Genomic DNA, 19,020 nt, shown 5'->3' on the forward strand with positions numbered 1-19,020 from the left:
CAAGTCTTTGACTGTTCTCATACATTAAAATGATGAAAATGTCAACTTTTTCCAAAAGCAGCACATTTGAGTGGCTTTCTTTTACATGAGATCAGATGTCTTGCATTAAGCGTCTGCAGAGAGAGAAAGTTTGTTTTTGTTTTTTTCCCCCGAATGACTTCTCTCTTTAACTTTCCACATGTGAACCTGCTGGGGTAAAAGCATGCAACTCCATGGTTAACAACAAATGGAAAAAAGAAAAAAAAAAGATTGGTCATCAAATATTAGTTTTGATAATGCAAAACTGGCCTAGAGTATCATGAACCAGAGTAAATCCTGGTACTGTTTAGAAGAATTGAAACTTTGCTCGTACTTTACTCTCACCTTTTAGAGATGGCCTTTTTTTCTCCCCACACACCGTTTAGATTAGACTCAGTTTTTTCTTACGACTACCACCTCGCTGAAAACTTAATCACAAACAGGTTTGCTGCAGACCTTTAGCTGCCAGTCGAAGGCAAAAACATGGAGTATGTTGATGTTTTCTGGCAGCTGGAAGGTGATAGAAATCCATCAGGTTCATGAAATTTGTGTTGTTATAACTGGAATTGATATTTCAAGATTTCAGCACTGTTTTCTGACCCATGCATTCCACCGGATAATGTTACCTGAGTGTGATAAGGGGTCTGTATCTATATTGTTTTTCTTACTTACTGGAGAAAAGTTGGCTTTAAATGGAGGAAATTGCTTATCCGCTTAGCTGAAGGGCATCGGGTGAACCTCAGGTTCTCATCCCTCTGGAGAAGCAGCCTTCTCGCGGTCTTTAGGTCATCTAATTTGTTCCGGACTCACCCATTTGTAGAAGTTACTGGGGTGTAGTAAGGCTGTAGTACGGCTTTTCCACCAAAGCTTTTTCTGTTGTTTTACTGGAACTACTGCAGAAGGAAATATTGGATGCGAGTGCAGCTGCATGTGGGGACCTGACCTGCTAAAACTCTGATTTATTATAAAAAATTATCATGATATTCTGTTATAATCTGACTTTTATTGATATAGAAGCTCAGTCTGTTCAAATATTATTTGAAATAATACTGATGAGAACCAAGCTCCATCCAAGAGATGTAAACTCTCCTTTTGATTGGTTCTCAGTCTCTCTGAACCTGCCTTTAGCTATTAGCAAAGCTGTTATTTCTACTGGCCAAGTTCAGGGCTGTTACAGAATTGGTATATCAGAAATACTAAGTAATTGGAATGGTTCTAAGGAAGCTCAAGCAACTAGTTTGCTTAAGGCCCAGTCTAAACAAGCCAAGTTTGGGTATGAGGCTGCAAAACTGACTTCGCTTCTGCGCCACTTACTGGAAATGAAACACCTATTTAACATCCTGGGCAGATACCTTGTTCGGCTACATATGGGTATGGTGTAAAAGTGCAATCTCTTATATATAGATCACAGTTTCTGCTGTGTACGTCAAGCATCTTGGGGTATTGTTCCCTAGTGACAATAGGATTGATTCGAGAGTGATGTACAGTTTGGGAACTTAAAGTAAATATGGATCGTGGCTAAAAGACTATATGAGGTTGCCTGGACTTAGCATTAGAGATGGAGGAGAAGTCTGTTAATATCAGGAAGGCTTAGTATTGACAAATTACTCCTCTACATCAAAGGTGTCTGTTGAGGCGGTTTAAGCATCTGATTGGGATCTCTTGCTTTAGGATTGCCAAAGCACAGTCAGCTAAGAGGAGACTAAATGGAGAAACTTAGTACTTGATATCCCATCTGGCCTGGAAACATCTTGGGACTCCCCAGAATGTGATGCTTTGTTGAGATCTACCACCATGCAATTTTTGGGTACATCCCTGCTCCAGCACAGTCAACTGAAATAGATGTTTATCTCCTTAGCATGCCATCAGGTTTGGTGAAGGCTTGGTATCAAGCCACAGATTTGATTGAGGTTTTCTAAACCAGTAATCTAGTTAAATGTTGCAGGACAGTAGATGTTGACACCCGGGGTTGGAAAAGTTGGTATACAGCAATCTTCCTGGTCGGTTTGGGGTCCCATCATGAAAAAAAGTGACCATGATATGACTTCATTTGTAACCTGCTTCCAGAGTGGATAAGTTTGAAGCCGACCCCAACTGTCTGTCATCATACCCCTATATGAATAACCTACTACTCACTGGGGTGCTCTCATATTCAAACCAATGTAGCCCTCGCCACCCTTTGCACACATTCGCCAGAATGGGCACTGCCATCAGTGTACTTGGCTCTTGTGGTCCTGGTTTTAATCTAAGTCTTGTAGCTATTGAATTTATTGTGGATTGTACAATTTTAGCTCCTCCATTAATGGTTTAAAGGTTTCACCTGAAGCCACAACTCAAGCCTCTTTTGTACAGAAAGCAATAAATAGTCTTTACATCTTTCTAAACACTCAAGATTTTCATTCTCATGCTTTTTTCATAGCATCCAAATCCGGCCTTCTGTTTCCAACAAAGCTCTGTGCTCTTTGGGTCGTACTCCTGCACCTCCTTCCAGCCCAACATGGTTCTGCACGGCAGAGAAACTGGATCCCGTTTTGTTGAAGTTGGATGTCTTGGTGAAGGAGATTGCTGTGCGAGGCTTAGTTAATGAGGCTGATCTGAGAGGAAGTAGTCCAGCTGAAAAGGTCCAAAGTAAAGACTGTTTTATATGAAAGGAGAGCACACTTAACAGACCAGCCTTGTCAGGCTTGGCGGAGAACAATCGATACAGTGAATGAGACTAATGCCTTTACAGATCTAGGTGGAAAGGAGAAGAGCAGTTCAAGTTAAAGCAGAGGGAAGAATTCTTCTTTTGTCTGCTTTCCTGCCCTTTAAGCCATCCTCTTTCCCCCCCCCCCCCCGTCTTCCTATTTCCTCCACTTTTGTCCCTTCTTAACCGCCTTAAGGCGAAGATTAACACAACCAAGACCCAAATCCCAGCCAAACTCCAGCTTTGTGTACGACGGCAGCATCTGTCGGTCAGATAATGAAAACGCTGTTGGAGAATGTTAAAAAAAATCTGGATGTTTCCTGGATATCAGACTGGAGCTTTAGCCGGTGAATGTGTGTGTTGGTGAGTAGCTGGATGAACAGTGTGTGGGTCTATCCCTGCAGACTGTATGAACACACTCACTCATGAACATGAGGCGGCCAGATGGTGACAGACTTGGCTCAGGTCTTGAGGTCGGCTGCTCTGATTCAGCAGATCCATGGCTCCACTTGTCACAATTAACAATTACATAATTACAGCTGTTTTAAATAATCCTGTACCTGTTAGCCCCTAGTAGCATATTTCTATTGTTCTCCCAGTTTTAATCCCATTTAAATTCTGACACATACCCTTTTTATTTATTTATCTCAAAGTTTGAATATTTGGCGGTTTTAGATCAATTATTAAACTTATTTAAACCATGATGCCACCGCCTCCATATTTCTAAGCTGGGATGGGCTTTGCAGCATAGCACACTTCCCCCTCTTTCCTCTAAATTTATCTATTGTCATTACAGGTAAACATTTTTGTAATGGTTCAATCAAACCGCAGTGTATGGCGCCAAAAATGTTCTTTCTTGACTGCATTTCATTTAGCTGGGATACAGCACCTGTTTCACTGTGGATAACGTTAAAACTAGCTAACAATTATAGCTTTTTTTCCAGAGTTGAAATTCTTATTTAGTACCAAACCCATCAACCTGTGGTGCATGGTGCACTTCATTCCTAATTCTGTGGTTGCTGGACAATCGGCAAACCTTCATATAGACGTTGGAACAAATGAACTTGCTACCTTTGGTCCCCTGGAAATTATTCACCTTATTAGGTTTCATATGTTGGCCTTTAGGCCCCGTCCACACGAAGTCAAAACGAACACAAAACGCTGATATTTTCCAAAACGTTTGCCGTAAAGACGGAGACGTAAAATAAATGTGATCGTCCACACGAATGCATGAAAACGCTGCAAAATGTATGCCAGGCCTGTAAGTGGCGCTGTGGTGCAAAAGCAAAAATAAGCGACGAAATGTTGGGCATGCGCTAATATTTATACATGGTTGCCCTGCGGGTCCATTTTCGTGGTTAAGTCAAATTCAGGTGCTGAACTATGTCATCGATATTGCTCTGTTCTTCCTGGAGATATTCCAGAAGAAGATTCTGTTGTAAGCCCGACAGCAGGGTGAGAAGCATTAGCAGCAACGGCGCCATTGTTGTTGTGATACTGGTCGCGCATGCGTGTTTAGAGGCGACGCTATGACGCATGCGTGTAAAAAAAAAAAATATGCGGTTAGAGCGTAAAGATGGAAATGCGAAAACGGCGTTTCAAAATCTTCCCACTCTGAAGGCTGAATAAAAAAAAGATCGTTTACAGACCCCCGAAACGCCGGCTTTGTATGGATGAGAGGCTGGTTTGGTGAAAAATTTGTGCGTTTAGGCCAGGGTTCGTCTTCGTGTGGATGGGGCCTTAATCTTCATCTTCGATCATCAAAGCAATAAAATTTGTTTACTACTCTGTGTTTTTTATCAAAAATCTAAATTTTGTGCTTTTTTATTTTATTTTATTTTTTTTGCTGTTGTGTTCAAAGTATTTTTTTTTCAACCAAAATGGTCATATTTGATTTAATTTTACTATTGTCTCTGCACTAACCACAAGCATCTACATCATTGTTTTTTTCTTGGCCCATTGATGCAGGACTTTGCTTTTGTGTTGAAAAGTCCCCATCTATTTCCCAAAACAACGGCTCGATCGGAATTTTTATACTCCGCTTTATGTTATGCAAAGTGTTGCACCAGAACTCAACATGTTTTTACTGCTTTTAATTCTTTATTTACTGAAGTTGTATTGGTGTTGTATGCTCTGATCTGTACTTTTATGTATGCAGCTGTAACTATACTACTGTACCCAAGACAAATTGACCCCCTTACCTTAATTAGAGATACATTAATCAAATATTAAAATCTGTATCTGTACAGATTTTGACGAAAATTCCAGACTGTGTCTCAGTGTAAAAGGAGCAGTTCATGTGTATTCAATCTTTTTCTTTGGTTAAAAAAGATTAATTAAAAATGAACTAACATTAGAAAAGGCTCATGTAAAGATATCGTACTCATTACCGAACATCTTTTTAGTGGTCAGTAGAGACGGATGTGAAGGTATAGTGTTGTGAAAAGTCTAAAAAGGGGGTAGGGAGTTTTTTTTTACCCCTATTTTTACATGTATTAAATGCGAACCTGTGCAGCGTAAGCTTTTAATAGCAGATCTTTGTGTGTTTGAGACCGTTTTTGCTTTGTTTTTATTAATCCACACTAGGATCCACTTTAGGGTTCATGAACTCTTAATACATCACGTGTAAAGCTGTTAGAATAGAAATAGTTAATCCTTTTGGTGACCCCTCATGTCCATCCATATCAAGGTTTTTCTTCTCCTCCTGTGATTCAGCATCTATGTCCCTTTCTCTAACATGTCCCCCACTCCTCTGTTCCTCTGTTTCAGCAACGAGCACCTGGGAAAGTGCTTTTTGACCTGGTTTGTGTCCATCTCAATCTCACAGAAGGAGACTATTTTGGGCTGGAGTACACGGACCACCGGAAAATGACGGTAAAATTCATTTAAATGACCCCGGTAGAAGGATTTTTTTCCTTTATATTAGCGCTGATGTCTACTGGAAAACCCAGCTTTCTGTTGGATTCATGTTAATGCATTTTCTAACAGCGGCAGCTGTTTGTAATGACCTGCAGACTGGATGCGTTAGTAGTTTGGACGGCGTTTTTCACTTCCCTGGAAACTCCACTAGTGATTTTACATGTAATAAAAAGACGAGTTTTTGCTGGCGTAGATGAAAGCTGGATCTCTGTTTCTGTGGAACCAGAAACGTTCTTTGAAGATCAAATAACATGAAGTAAAAGAATCCAAACATCCACATCGGGTCAATTATCCCTCAATAAGATTTATTTTTCTCCACATTTTGAACGCTTTGAGTAACATTTTTAGCTTTCAGGCTCTATTTGCATATAATACACTTCTTAATAGCCTCCATTTTCATGAGTAATGATGTGTTCAATGCCATTGTTTGTGCTTTTCCATTCGACTGATTCAGCGTTTGACTCGTTTAGGGCTGACCTGCTTTCTTAGTGGTGCCAATTCCGATGTGTTAACTTTTCCCTAAACATTATAACTGCTTTTATTTGATAATGCAGATACACTTTATTATTAATGTCCTTGAAGATCCAGAGATTCTCCTCTCATGCCCTCTGAACTTAGAGACTCCTAGTGGTCATTTTGGGAATTTAATTTATTTGACTCCTTTCTTCCCTACGTCCTTTAGTTGTGTTCCCCGTCGTTTTATTCTAGTTTGGTCCACCACTATTCCCTTCTTATGTTTTGCTCCCTTCATTCTTCCAATATTTTGGTTACTTCATTCCTTCCCAATTTTCTTTATGCACTACTTGACACCGTTCCCTTTTCATCCATCTTTTATTCATTCTTTTATAATCTTATTTTTATCTTCCTTCCTTCCTTCCTTCCTTCCTTCCTTCCTTCCTTCCTTCCTTCCTTCCTTCCTTCCTTCCTTCCTTCCTTCCTTCTTGCTTGCTTGCTTCCTTCCTTCCTTCCTTCCTTCCTTCCTTCCTTCCTTCCTTCCTTCCTTCCTTCCTTCCTTCCTTCCTTCCTTCCTTCCTTCAAGCCTGTTTACCACAGAAAATACTGGGTTATTGTGTGTTTTCCAAACATGCCCTCTCACCAGCGCTGTGCCATATTTTTGGAATGTAAACAGCTGTTTTGGTTTGTTAAATCAGACGAGACTGGCCCCATGTGTTGAAGTCCATAGGTTGCACTCAATGGTATCACATAAATTAGGGGGTGCCGGTAAAAGGCGAGGCGATTTTATTGCAGGTTGCATGCCAAATTGTTTAACCCTGGGTAGACATGGGTCAGTGAGCGGTTCCCACTGTCGCTAAAAGCCAATTTTTCCAGTGGGAAAGGGGTACTATTGTCCTTTTCTGTTTCTCCTTCTTTCCTTATTCCATTAATTCATGCGTCCTTCCTTGTTTCTTTTTTTTCTTACTATACACCCTTTCATTTACCCTTATTTGTCCCTTCATTCTAGGGGTGTGAATAATAATCGTTTTGCATCAATCCAACAGCCGACGATTTGATTCATCGACACGTCCACAAGAGTATCGATTCATTTTTTGTTTTTGTTTCCTCCGGTCTTTTTTAATCCATTTGCTCCTGGGCGTAATTCTCCTCCAGTGTTGCGGTGGCGCTAAACCTATTTTGCCCTCCTACCTCGCTTCCTGGTTATACTTCTGCAGCAGTGTGTCACAGTGAGCTTGACGCAGTCATTTTTGATTTATGCCCAATATTGAAGCGTGGTCTGAGGCAGTGAGGAAGTGGGGGCGAGTTTAGTCTGACAACGGAAGGACATGAGGGCCAAAAAGAGCAGAGATCCAGGTGGAAAAAGGGTCCCAGCGTTCTCTCGCACCTCACTCTTCTAGCGGATCAAACTTCACGAGTTGTTTTCCGTAATTTCGGTCATAAATACAAAACAAGCCGGCGTCCTGTCTGCGGCAAAAAAAAAAAAAAAAATGAACCAATTAATCGAATCGTATCGTGGTGTATTCTTGAGTATCGAAAATAATCCAATCATTGGTACAGGAAATCGATACTAAATCGAATTGCCATGATGGATGTGATTTACACCCGTACTTCATTCGTTCTGGGTCGTTCCTTCCTCTCTTCTTCTTTCGGCCCTAGCCTCTTTCCTTATGTCATTTCTTGTGTAATAAATCCTCCCATATGTTTTCCATTTTACCTTCCGTCTCCTTCCATTGCTGTGTCGCCTTGTCTCTCTTTCTTCCTTCAGTAACTTATCATGTCCCATTGAAAAATGCTATTATTTATTAATCTGCTATAATGGATTATTTTAAAAAAAATATTGTTTTTTTTTACAAAAATTAAAATTTTTTCAAAATATTCTAGGAAGAATAAGAAATCCAGCATTGCTGTCAGATTTATCTTTATAGATTTCCTTCTAGTGAAGGTGTTGGGGGACTAATGAATACAAAAATGCTAAGTGTTGGGTTATTTTTTATCATTGTTAGCCTGGGTATGGAGTGGAATTGTTAGTAAATCCCATTGGTTTCAGCATAGTTGGGTTGGAAGCCGTGTTGCAGGAATTAGATATTGGACCTTACCTTACTAGAGATAATTTAGCCTCTGTATGACAAAAAAAGTGCTTGTATTTCTCTTCAGGTATGGCTGGATCTCCTGAAGCCGGCATTGAAGCAGATCCGACGTAAGATCTCCCACTTGCTGTTGCTTTATTGAATCATATTTTCAACATGTTGCATGTTTTTCTACAACACTTTTTAACAACCAAAGAGGAAATAGATGTTAATGGTGGAAGGGTTGCTCTTATTTCTTCTCTATCCCATAATTTCACTCCTCCAGGACCTAAAAACACCATCCTTCGCTTTGTGGTGAAGTTCTTCCCTCCTGACCACACGCAGCTCATGGAGGAGCTGACTCGGTAGGTTTTTCCTCACACAGAAACCACCCATACACCAAGCAGAGCTCCCCTAAACTGGAAAGATGTGCTGCTTCTTCCCTGGCTCCAGTCTCTTTAACCTTTCATGACAGGTTTTATGGTTGATGGAGGGTTCTAAAAATATCTCGTCCTGTCTTTTGGTGTTCTAAGCTTACACAGGCTATCTCTGGGATCTGGGAACCAGGCTCGTGAAACTGTTTATTGTCCAGAAGCAGCTGAAACGCCTGATAATCCGGTCAGATATTTATCCAAGCGCACGTCACCGTCCCTTAAGACATAAACAGAAGAGACCTCTGACCTTCCACTTTTTCCCATGATGCTGGGGCTCTCAGGATATCTCTGTCACTTTGGGGATTTTTTCTCGCTGAACACATCTAAATGTTCTAAATGTTACTTTTTCAATCCTCGGTTCTCTCTGCATCGCTGGCGACTCTCATATTTAACAGGAAATGGGCAGTCAGTTGTTTTTTTCCCTTCCTGTTTGGCTCTCTAGGCGGTATTCTGGTAACCATGAGCCAAATATGGAGACAGAAAAACAGAAAAGGTGTTTCTGCTGTGTGGTTAAAAGTGTGGCGGTGGAAGAGAAATTAGATCCTTGCTGGAATATATTTAAACCACTTAAGGTAGTTTAAGATTTTTCATGTTAAAGCAACAAACGTCTTGTGTTTTGTACTACCAATCAGCATGATGCTGCCTCCACTATGCTGGGTTTCTCACATCTTTGTTTCAATATGACTTTTCAGTTTATATTTCAAATTTGTTTATACATACATACATACATACACACACACATAGATACATATACATATGCATACATACATGTATACATATATGTGTGTGTGTGTGTATATATATATGTGTGTGTGTATATGTGTGTATATATATATATATATATATATATATATATATATATATATATATACACTATATTGCCAAAAGTATTTGCTCACCTGCCTTGACTCACATATGAGCTTAAGTGACATCCCGTTCCTAATCCATAGGGTTCAATATGACGTCGGTCCACCCTTTGCAGCTAGAACAGCTTCAACTCTTCTGGGAAGGCTGTCCACAAGGTTTAGGAGTGTGTTTATGGGAATTTTTGACCATTCTTCCAGAAGCGCATTTGTGAGGTCGCACACTGATGTTGGACGAGAAGGCCTGGCTCTCAGTCTCCGCTCTAATTCATCCCAAAGGTGTTCTATCGGGTTGAGGTCAGGACTCTGTGCAGGCCAGTCAAGTTCATCCACACCAGACTCCGTCATCCATGTCTTTATGGACCTTGCTTTGTGCACTGGTGCACAGTCATGTTGGAAGAGGAAGGGGCCAGCTCCAAACTGTTCCCACAAAGTTGGGAGCATGGAATTGTCCAAAATGTCTTGGTATGCTGAAGCATTCAGAGTTCCTTTCACTGGAACTAAGGGGCCAAGCCCAGCTCCTGAAAAACAACCCCACACCATAATCCCCCCTCCACCAAACTTTACACTTGGCACAATGCAGTCAGACAAGTACCGTTCTCCTGGCAACCGCCAAACCCAGACCCGTCCATCAGATTGCCAGATGGAGAAGCGCGATTCGTCACTCCAGAGAACGCGTCTCCACTGCTCTAGAGTCCAGTGGCGGCGTGCTTTACACCACCGCATCCGACGCTTTGCATTGCACTTGGTGATGTATGGCTTGGATGCAGCTGCTCGACCATGGAAACCCATTCCATGAAGCTCTCTGCGCACTGTTCTTGAGCTAATCTGAAGGCCACATGAAGTTTGGAGGTCTGTAGTGATTGACTCTGCAGAAAGTTGGCGACCTCTTCGCACTATGCGCGTCAGCATCCGCTGACCCCGCTCCGTCAGTTTACGTGGCCTACCACTTCGTGGCTGAGTTGCTGTCGTTCCCAAACACTTCCATTTTCTTATAATACAGCTGACAGTTGACTGTGGAATATTTAGGAGCGAGGAAATTTCACGACTGGATTTGTTGCACAGGTGGCATCCTATCACAGTTCCACGCTGGAATTCACTGAGCTCCTGAGAGCGACCCATTCTTTCACAAATGTTTGTAAAAACAGTCTGCATGCCTAGGTGCTTGAATTTATACACCTGTGGCCATGGAAGTGATTGGAACACCTGATTCCAATAATTTGGATGGGTGAGCAAATACTTTTGGCAATATAGTGTATATATATATATATATATATATATAATATATGTATATGTGTGTGTGTATGTATATCTTGCATGAGCCCCAGCCTGAGGGAGATGGACAGTCATGTTAAGCTTCTTTCATTTAATGATTGCTCCAACAGTGGACCTTTGTTCACCAAGCTGCTTGGCAATTTTCCTATAGCCCTTTCCAGCCTCATGGAGGTGTACGATTTTGTCCCTAGTATCTTTGGACAGCTCTTTGGTCTTGGTCATGTTAGTAGTTGTATTCTTGCTGATTTTATGGGGTGGACAGGTGTCTTCATGCAGCTAACGACGTCAAACAGGTGCATCTAATTTCGGATAATTAATGGAGTGGAGGTGAACGTTTTGATTGCAGACTAACAGGTCTTTGAGAGTCAGAATTCTAGCTGATAGACAGGTGTTCAAATACTTATTCGCAGCTGAATCATACAAATAAACAGTTAAAAAAATCATACATTGTGTTTTGCATTTATTTTAGATTGTCTTAGACCATTTCAGATCTAATCTGATATCTGTGTATGTTTGTATATATGTATGTAAATATGTTGCAATGCATTTCTGACTTGTCCTTTCATATTTATTCCTCACGTTTTCCAGGTATCTGTTTGCGCTGCAGATTAAGCGAGACCTGGCCTGCGGTCATCTTATCTGCAACGACACCAGCTCAGCTCTCATGGTTTCCCACATCATTCAGTGTGAGTTGGGTGGAGCTTTCATGCAGCTGTCAAGTTTTGTCTCTCTGATCATGAATACCAACAGTAATTAAAAAGGACTCTTTGTTACAAATCTTGTGTATTCCTGCATCTTTACCAAAGGAAGCTGAAATCAGAAAGGTGGTTGAGTCTCCATCGAAGAATTGTGACCCTAAAAGGCTTCCTTCTCTGAATACCTGACCATAAATAACTCATGACTCATAACAACTTTAATGGGTTTTTCCAAAAGCAGTTCGTACAAATCAGTATTAAAGGTTACAAGATTTGATTTAAGGATTTTCTTGTTTGGAAAAAGGTTAAACAACAGCATAATGGTGTGGAACAACAAATATTTCTTCCCCCCACACTATATATATATATATATATATATATATATATATATATATATATATATGTGTGTATAGATAGATAGATAGACTTTACTTTTCCTCTCCGGTTATACAAACTACCTTTGTTTTGCATCCATCTGTCTATTGTTTTCTTGCATGGAGAAGAATCCATTGTTTCTAGTCCAGATAATCAGAATTCCTGCTTTCATCCCCCCAGCGGAGATTGGGGACTTCGATGAGATGCAGAGCTGGCAGCACCTGCTGCACAACAAGTACCTCCCCGACCAGGACGCCATCAGAGACAAGATCATCGACTGCCACCGGCAACATGTGTGAGTCCCTTAGGCATCCGTTAACGTCAACAAGCATAGGACCGACAAATTAGGGTATGTAGAGTAAAAAAGTCTGAAAAGAGGTTTTAAAAGGGCACTTAAATGTAGTGATTGAGTCAGTGGAGCAAATTTCTAGGGGTCTAGAATTGAGGCACTGAGCGACTTCTCCAACATTTGTTATACTTATTGTTTTTTTCCCCCTTCTGTTTATGTGATAAAAATGACATATCTGTTTGTTAGATAGAGGAGTGACCTTCTAGGGGTTAGGGCATTGCACTTGGATCCCAGAGGTTCTGAGTTCAAGCCCCACTCCCACTGACTGCCACTCTGGGTCCCTGAGCAAAGGCCCTTAACCCCACACAATGGCAGCCCACGTGGGGAGCATTGGGGAACACTGTGACAGTGTAATGACAATAAAAGCCTGGGAAAAAAAAGATCAAGTGTCCGCAACATGTGGCTCTACCATGACTCTTAGTAGTGGCTAAAAATTATAAATGAACCAACCAATGGTTTTGAATAGAGTACAATAGCAAATACCAGTCTTACAGAAAATTTTAATAACATTTTCACAATAGAATGACATTAAAATGACCAGAAATTGGTTTTACTGTCCAATTTTCCCTGACATTAGCTTAGAAATTTCCTTTTTGTTCTTTATTTTATTCTACATATCAGATATTATCTCATAGGAGAAAATCTACACTTAATTTTTATCAAATTTTTAATGCTTTCCCTTGTTTTAAAACCTAAAAGTAAAAACAGTTGTTTTAAAATGGCAACAGATTTCCTATAGCAGAAATGTAACTAAAATAATATTGGGAGGCTGCAAAACCTCTTGTCTTCTCTGTTAAGTAAGGCGGATGACCTATTATGCTGTGGGCCTGTTTTATTCTGTGTTTGAACTGGAAAAAATGCCATAATAGGGACTTTCAGCTGAATTATCAACCAAAAACATAATAAAATCTACACAGAAATGTCTCCCCTAGCCGCCCTTCACAGATGCACGTATCTGCATCCGTGTCTCTGAAAAAGGAAACCTGTAAAAGTCTGTGCAGCAGAGGCAGCCACCTCCCTCCCACTGAGACGACACATTTTCACCTGCGGAACAAACACATTGCCTTATTTTATGCAGATGCAGACTCCTATAAAATTCCCCCCTCCAGAGTGGAGATAAGCAGAGAACAACAAACGGCCGGCGTGCTCACGGCCGCCCTCCCTCCCTCGCTTCAATCCCTCGGCTCCCTCATAGCCCACGCAGGAAGGAAGTGGCTAATTCAGCCGCTCATACAGGAAACAGGAAGCTATTCTCAGATTTTGGGAGGAAACAAACCACTTTTGTGGCGAATTTCTTTCCGCCCTGCTGCAGGCACCTCCGTCTGATCCTGGGGTTGTTTCAGGACTTCAGCGGTGCGTTTTGTTTTGAGTGGGCGCTGTCTGAAGGGAGGCCGCAGGAAGCGCAGGTTTGGATAGGAGATTTACTGATTGAAGTCTTTCCTCCACAGCGGACAGACTCCTGCGGAGTCAGACTACCAGCTGCTGGAGATCGCTCGGCGGCTGGAGATGTACGGAGTCCGTCTGTACCCTGCGAAGGGCCGAGAGGGGACCAAGCTCAATCTGACTGTGTCGCACACTGGGGTCCTGGTGTTTCAGGTAAAACAGGAATCCGGAGAGAGGTCTAAAAAGTCAGGAAAAAAATCCCAGAGGTTTCCTTTCTTTATGGTGTCAAGCATTTCCTTGTTTCCTTCCCTCATTTTATCCTTTCTTCTGTCCTTACTGGCATCATCCATCCTATCCTGTGTCATGCTTTTACTTTTTCCTTCCTTTTTTGTCCCCTAACTGTCCTGCTCCTTAAACCCTCCATCCCATCTCTCATAATACCTCTTCTCTTTTCTTCCATTTCCAGGTTGTATCCTTTTTTCTCTCCTACATCCTGTTTTGTGTCTTACATCCTTTTTATATTGGTCCTTCTATCCTCTCTCCTGCATTCCTCCCTTTTGTGTTTCCTAACTTTCTTCCTTCTATTCTCCCTTTCGAGCTTCTATAGACTCCTCCTTCTCTCTTTCTTTCTTTGTCTCAGCTCTTTTTTTTCCCTGTGACTCATCCTTCCACCCTTGTTTCCTCTGCCCTCACACGTCTTCCTTCCTATCTGGTATCCTTCCTTTTTTTCCTTGTATATCCTTATACTTTCCTTTCCCCTCCCTTCCCTCGCGCCTTTACTTGCTTCCCTCTGTCATTCCTTGCACCTTTGTATTACCGTATTTCTTCTTCCCTCCTTATTTGCTGTCCTCTTTTCTTTCCTTCCTACCTTGTTTTCTTCCTTGTATTTTCCTGTTTTCCCACCTTCCTCAAATAAATTCTGTTCTTAGAAGTATTAGCCTAATACTATTAGACATAACTTAATGATGAAGTTTAGAGTTTTAGGTCTTGAACTGAATTAATTGAGTGAGTAATCTGCAAAGTTGAGGCTGGGAACCTAAGAACCTTCTTTCCTGCTCTCTAAGGCAGAATATTCCTTTCTTCTTTCTTGCATGTACCAAAATGTTTCTGTTGTCTTATTGATAGAGGGATCATTTTTAATGTTTTTCTCCTCTTCTTTTATCCAGGGTTACACAAAAATTAACGCTTTCAACTGGTCTAAGATCCGCAAGCTGAGCTTCAAACGTAAAAGGTTCCTCATCAAGTTGAGAGCGGACCCAGCTGTGAGTCCATTGAAGTTTGTTTGCTCTGGCTTTATCAAAAAACTTTATAAAAAAGAAGTGTTTTTATGTGATATTTCCAGGAAATGATCTTAGGTTTTGTTAATAAAAGGCAGCCTGTCCTTCTGAGTCTGTGCTCGGTCTCAATATTTTGCTTATTGTATCTCTGTGATCTCCAGCAGAACTCCCACCACGACACGCTGGAGTTCGCCATGGCCAGCAGGGACTGCTGCAAGGTTTTCTGGAAGATCTGCGTGGAATACCACGCCTTCTTCCGACTCTTCGAGGAGCCTAAACCTAAACCCAAGCCCATCCTCTTCACCAGGGGTTCCTCATTCCGGTTCAGGTGAGATTGCACCTAAAATATGTTGATTTCTGTTTTTCTTTAACCTTAGATTCAGATTTGTTAACTTGTATCACCTTTTTTTCTGTCAGTGGAAGAACGCAGAAGCAGATCATCGACCACATGAAGGATTCAGAGCTGAAGAAAGTCCCCTTTGAGAGGTGACGTCTCCTGACTGCGCTCGGGTTTTTCAGACAGACCCTTCTGCGGCTGCAGCAGGGGCTGAGAGCTGTAATCAGATTTGCCTGCTAGTTTAGCTGATTAGTGGCACATGGTTTGACCTGGTGTCGCCTCTCCTCTTTACAGGAAGCACAGTAAGGTTCTGTCCAGCAGCAGCATGTCCCCCCAGTCTTCTTCCTTCAGATCCCAAGTGCCAAAAGAGGTAATACTATCCTAGGCAGCGACCAGCTGTCCTGATATCCATCCACCGATAACCAGACTTAGAGGCTCTTTAGATGGGCGACTGACAGCGTTCCTTCTGGGAGAATGTGAAATACAGAGAGATCCTGATTGGATATTTGTAGAATAAGGAATATAGAACTGAGTCTGTTCGGTCCCTTAGTTTATTCACCCTCTTTTAGAGCCTTCCATCAATCCATCCCTTTTTGTCTGTCCATCCTTTTATTAGTCAATCCACCCATCAATCCATCTGTCTACGTTTTCCTTAGTTTATCCATCTCTCCAGTCATCCATCTCATTCATCTGACCATCCATCCTTTTTTATCCATCAGTCTATTAATTGTTCCATCTATAATTTTGTGTCCATCCATCTATCATCTCTTTTTTTCTTCCATCCATCCATCCATCCATCCATCCATCCATCCATCCATCCATCCATCCATCCATCCATCCATCCATCCATCCATCCACATGCCATGCAGGCGCCTGACCATTGAAACTATTAGTTCCCAATTCTTAAAACAAGCTCCTATTTTTTATTTTCTTTTATTTTTTGTCGCTTTATTCCAACCCACATCCTTCCTCACTTTATGATTTGAAACTTGTCCAAAATTTCCAGGGATAAAGGTCGACTGTAGGTTAAAGGATATTTTCCACATTTAATCCCTTCCTTGCTTCATAATGAGGCATCAGTTGTGGAACCGTTTGTTTAGATTTCGGCCAAAGTCATGTTTTCTTTTTTCCCCCCTGAGTAACTGTGTGTCTGCTGCATTTATATAAGGTTCTGATTCTAGTTCTTTACATTTTATTTTTTAGAGTGCAACCTCTATCCTGTTAGCAGACCAAACCGACTTGGCAAGACTTGAGGCTAAAAGTAACGGCACCGAGGGGCCAGCGACCATCGCCCCTCCGACTAATGGCTTCTCTGACTTGGATCCAAGCCGACAGAACCACAATGGAGTGAGCCAGCATCTCCTCAACCCAGGTCCAACCAGCAGGGCAAACAAAGGCAGCAGCTCTTCTATTCCTTACATAGACTGCAGCGACATAGACAGTGAATGTGATGTGGGGAAGAGCGGCAGGGCCCCCAGGGGCCACAGTAGTGCAAATGACAGCAATGAGGATGAGCCTTCCAGGCATGAAGGTGGTGCAGGACGCAGAGATAGGAGTCTGTTTGGGGTGGTGAACGGGTTCTACCACACCAACCAGCAAGGGGTGATGCAGCAGGGAGTGATTGGCAATAGAAACGCTGCAGATCAAACTCGGGAGATGTTGAACAGCAGTCATGAGCAAACGAATGACGGCGTCCTTTCCAACGGAGGCTCCTTCCAGAGCCGCCTCCCGCTCCACAGCACGCTATTGGACGAGATCTTTCAGGGACGAGACAAGCGCGGAATGGGAATCGTTCGCCCGCTGGGAACCGGGACTCGCAGCCAGTGCTCCAGCCCGGTGATCAGCAGCTTCCATCCGCGTACGAATTCGCTCAGCCACGCCGAGATGACCAATGGCCACAGCCAGCCTCGCTCCACCTCACGGTGGGACGACGGCGGGCACTATTTCACCAAACGTCCCGGAGTCATCCCAGTGGAAGCTCCCGCCGTCCCTCCGTCCCCCCACTACGGCAGCTACTCCCCGATCCTCTCGAACCGCACGCCGCCACATTTAGCCAAACCGTATAACCTGAACAACAACATGAGGGACCGTTCCGACACTGACCCGTTCATCCTCAGCCAGATTACGTCCACCCCGATCCACCGCGATCCGTACCGCTCCGGGATACAAACGCCGTGCTCCGCCCCGACGGAGAGAAAAGCCGCGATGATGAACGGTAACCACGCAGTTCAGGGCCGGGCGAGATCAAACGCCCCCCAGCGGCTGTTTGGCCGCCAGGGGAAGCCCAACGACGACAACAACACCCTGAGCCAGCCGGTCCAAATGATCGATGGGTCCACCAGCAGCGGCAGCGACACCAGCGACACAGAGTCGGACGCCGGCAGCGGTGCGTACAGCCAGCCGCTGCTGTACGGCAACCCCGCGGCAGTAGGCTCAAACAATGGGAAGCTGATGTTTGGGAGTTTGCGGTTGCAGGATGGGGGAAGTGGCGTGTCAGCGGAGCACGAGCGACAGTTCGAGTTCAGTGGCGAAGATGTAGGAGGTCAAGTTTTCAGCTGCTGATCAGAACAATTTCGACTGAATCACTTTGAAAAAAAAGTTGAAACAGAAGCAAAGCTGCAGTTAAAATCCAACTCAACTTTTAATATTTTTAATTATCTGAATGTAGAGCGATAGAAAAGTTGGGAAACTCCACTAAATAGTAACCTGACTCCGCCAGATGGATTTGCTTCGCATATCCATCTGGAGACCTTCCGTTGAAGTAATTTTGGGAAGGGGGCGAAAATACTGGTTAGCTGATTGGCCTATGTTGGTGATAGACGGGCCAAATAAACCAATCGGATCAACGAAGCATATGACGTACTAACAGAGCGACGATGAAAACACAACCACAAGCCAGGCTACTCTTGCCGAAACCAGTCGGGAGAAGAGCAAAAAAATCTTTTCCTCTGAGAAAAGCCTCCAAAGCAGTGTTTTGCTCTTCTTTCAGTGAAGAAATACTCTGTAATTCCGATAAAACTTGCTCAATAGCCACGCTAACACTAGTTTCATCGGCTGAAGCCGGCATGTTTTTTAGACTGAACTGTCGCGCTTCTTGTTGTGTCACACCTCAAAACGCCTCAAAGCCAACGCTGATTGGACATTCGTTTGGTGAACTGCTCCAAATTTTCTTTAACGGAAAGTAGCCAGACTGATCTGCGAGTGAAACCTTGAAAGCTCGCAAGATCAGGATGGTCTCACAAGGCTAACTAAATAGTGCAATCCCTGAAAAAGAATGTGATATAATTGCACTTAAAAGTAAAAAAAAATATCTCTTAGACTAGTTAGATTTGAAATAGAATAGTTAGATTTGGGACACCCTTCCTTGCATCAGTCTGAGGGGTGTCCCACTTTTCACTCTCTACCATGAGCTTTGGATCAATTCAGTCTTAATTAATGAAGAATCTTCTCAGTAATCTGACTGAACTAAACCTAATATTAATTGTTCAGATATGTCAGAAAGCACACAAGCTTTAGTGGGGTGTCCTAACATTTTTGTGAACTTTTTAAAACTCTTTATAGACGTTTTTCTAACAGAAATCTGCCGTTTTTTACTACACAGTTGCTTTCTAGATGATTTGTTTTCTAAACCCAACAATCAGAATTGTTTTTATAGCCTAAAGATGTTGTTATGCAGACTCCTGACTTTGCTGGTTCAGCTTTTTATAGTGGAACCTGTTGAGCCAGTTTGTAAATAGTTCAAAAATGTGCTCAGTAATAACCCTTGGGGGTGAATTGCTTCCTTTACAATGTGCCATAAATTTAAATAATATGTATCTAACATCAGGAACTTCTTTGGTGAGATAGTTCCTGCAGGTCTTCCGACTTTTTCAATTAGTGTTCATATT

At 42.4% G+C, this 19,020-nt stretch overlaps 1 protein-coding gene across 4 annotated transcripts in view; it reads left to right on the forward strand.

Annotated features, from left to right (window-relative positions):
• The window catches only part of LOC119773066 (FERM, ARHGEF and pleckstrin domain-containing protein 1-like), a 66,109-nt gene that overhangs the window by 32,358 nt on the left and 14,731 nt on the right, over positions 1 to 19,020 (forward strand). For 2 of the 4 annotated variants that reach the window (XM_038269876.1, XM_038269878.1), the window contains exons 3-13: positions 5,474 to 5,578; positions 8,234 to 8,276; positions 8,432 to 8,510; positions 11,306 to 11,403; positions 11,968 to 12,082; positions 13,585 to 13,732; positions 14,686 to 14,781; positions 14,958 to 15,124; positions 15,214 to 15,282; positions 15,428 to 15,503; positions 16,337 to 16,529. In XM_038269876.1, coding sequence (XP_038125804.1) covers positions 5,474 to 5,578; positions 8,234 to 8,276; positions 8,432 to 8,510; positions 11,306 to 11,403; positions 11,968 to 12,082; positions 13,585 to 13,732; positions 14,686 to 14,781; positions 14,958 to 15,124; positions 15,214 to 15,282; positions 15,428 to 15,503; positions 16,337 to 16,529 — 1,189 coding nt within the window. Of the gene's footprint in view, positions 1 to 5,473; positions 5,579 to 8,233; positions 8,277 to 8,431; positions 8,511 to 11,305; positions 11,404 to 11,967; positions 12,083 to 13,584; positions 13,733 to 14,685; positions 14,782 to 14,957; positions 15,125 to 15,213; positions 15,283 to 15,427; positions 15,504 to 16,336; positions 17,962 to 19,020 lie in introns of those variants that run through there. The other 2 variants (XM_038269879.1, XM_038269877.1) reach the window with 2 other exon arrangements.

The sequence above is a fragment of the Cyprinodon tularosa genome, unplaced genomic scaffold, assembly GCF_016077235.1.
Source record: "Cyprinodon tularosa strain WSP-4 unplaced genomic scaffold, ASM1607723v1 ctg740, whole genome shotgun sequence".
Lineage (NCBI taxonomy): Eukaryota > Metazoa > Chordata > Actinopteri > Cyprinodontiformes > Cyprinodontidae > Cyprinodon > Cyprinodon tularosa.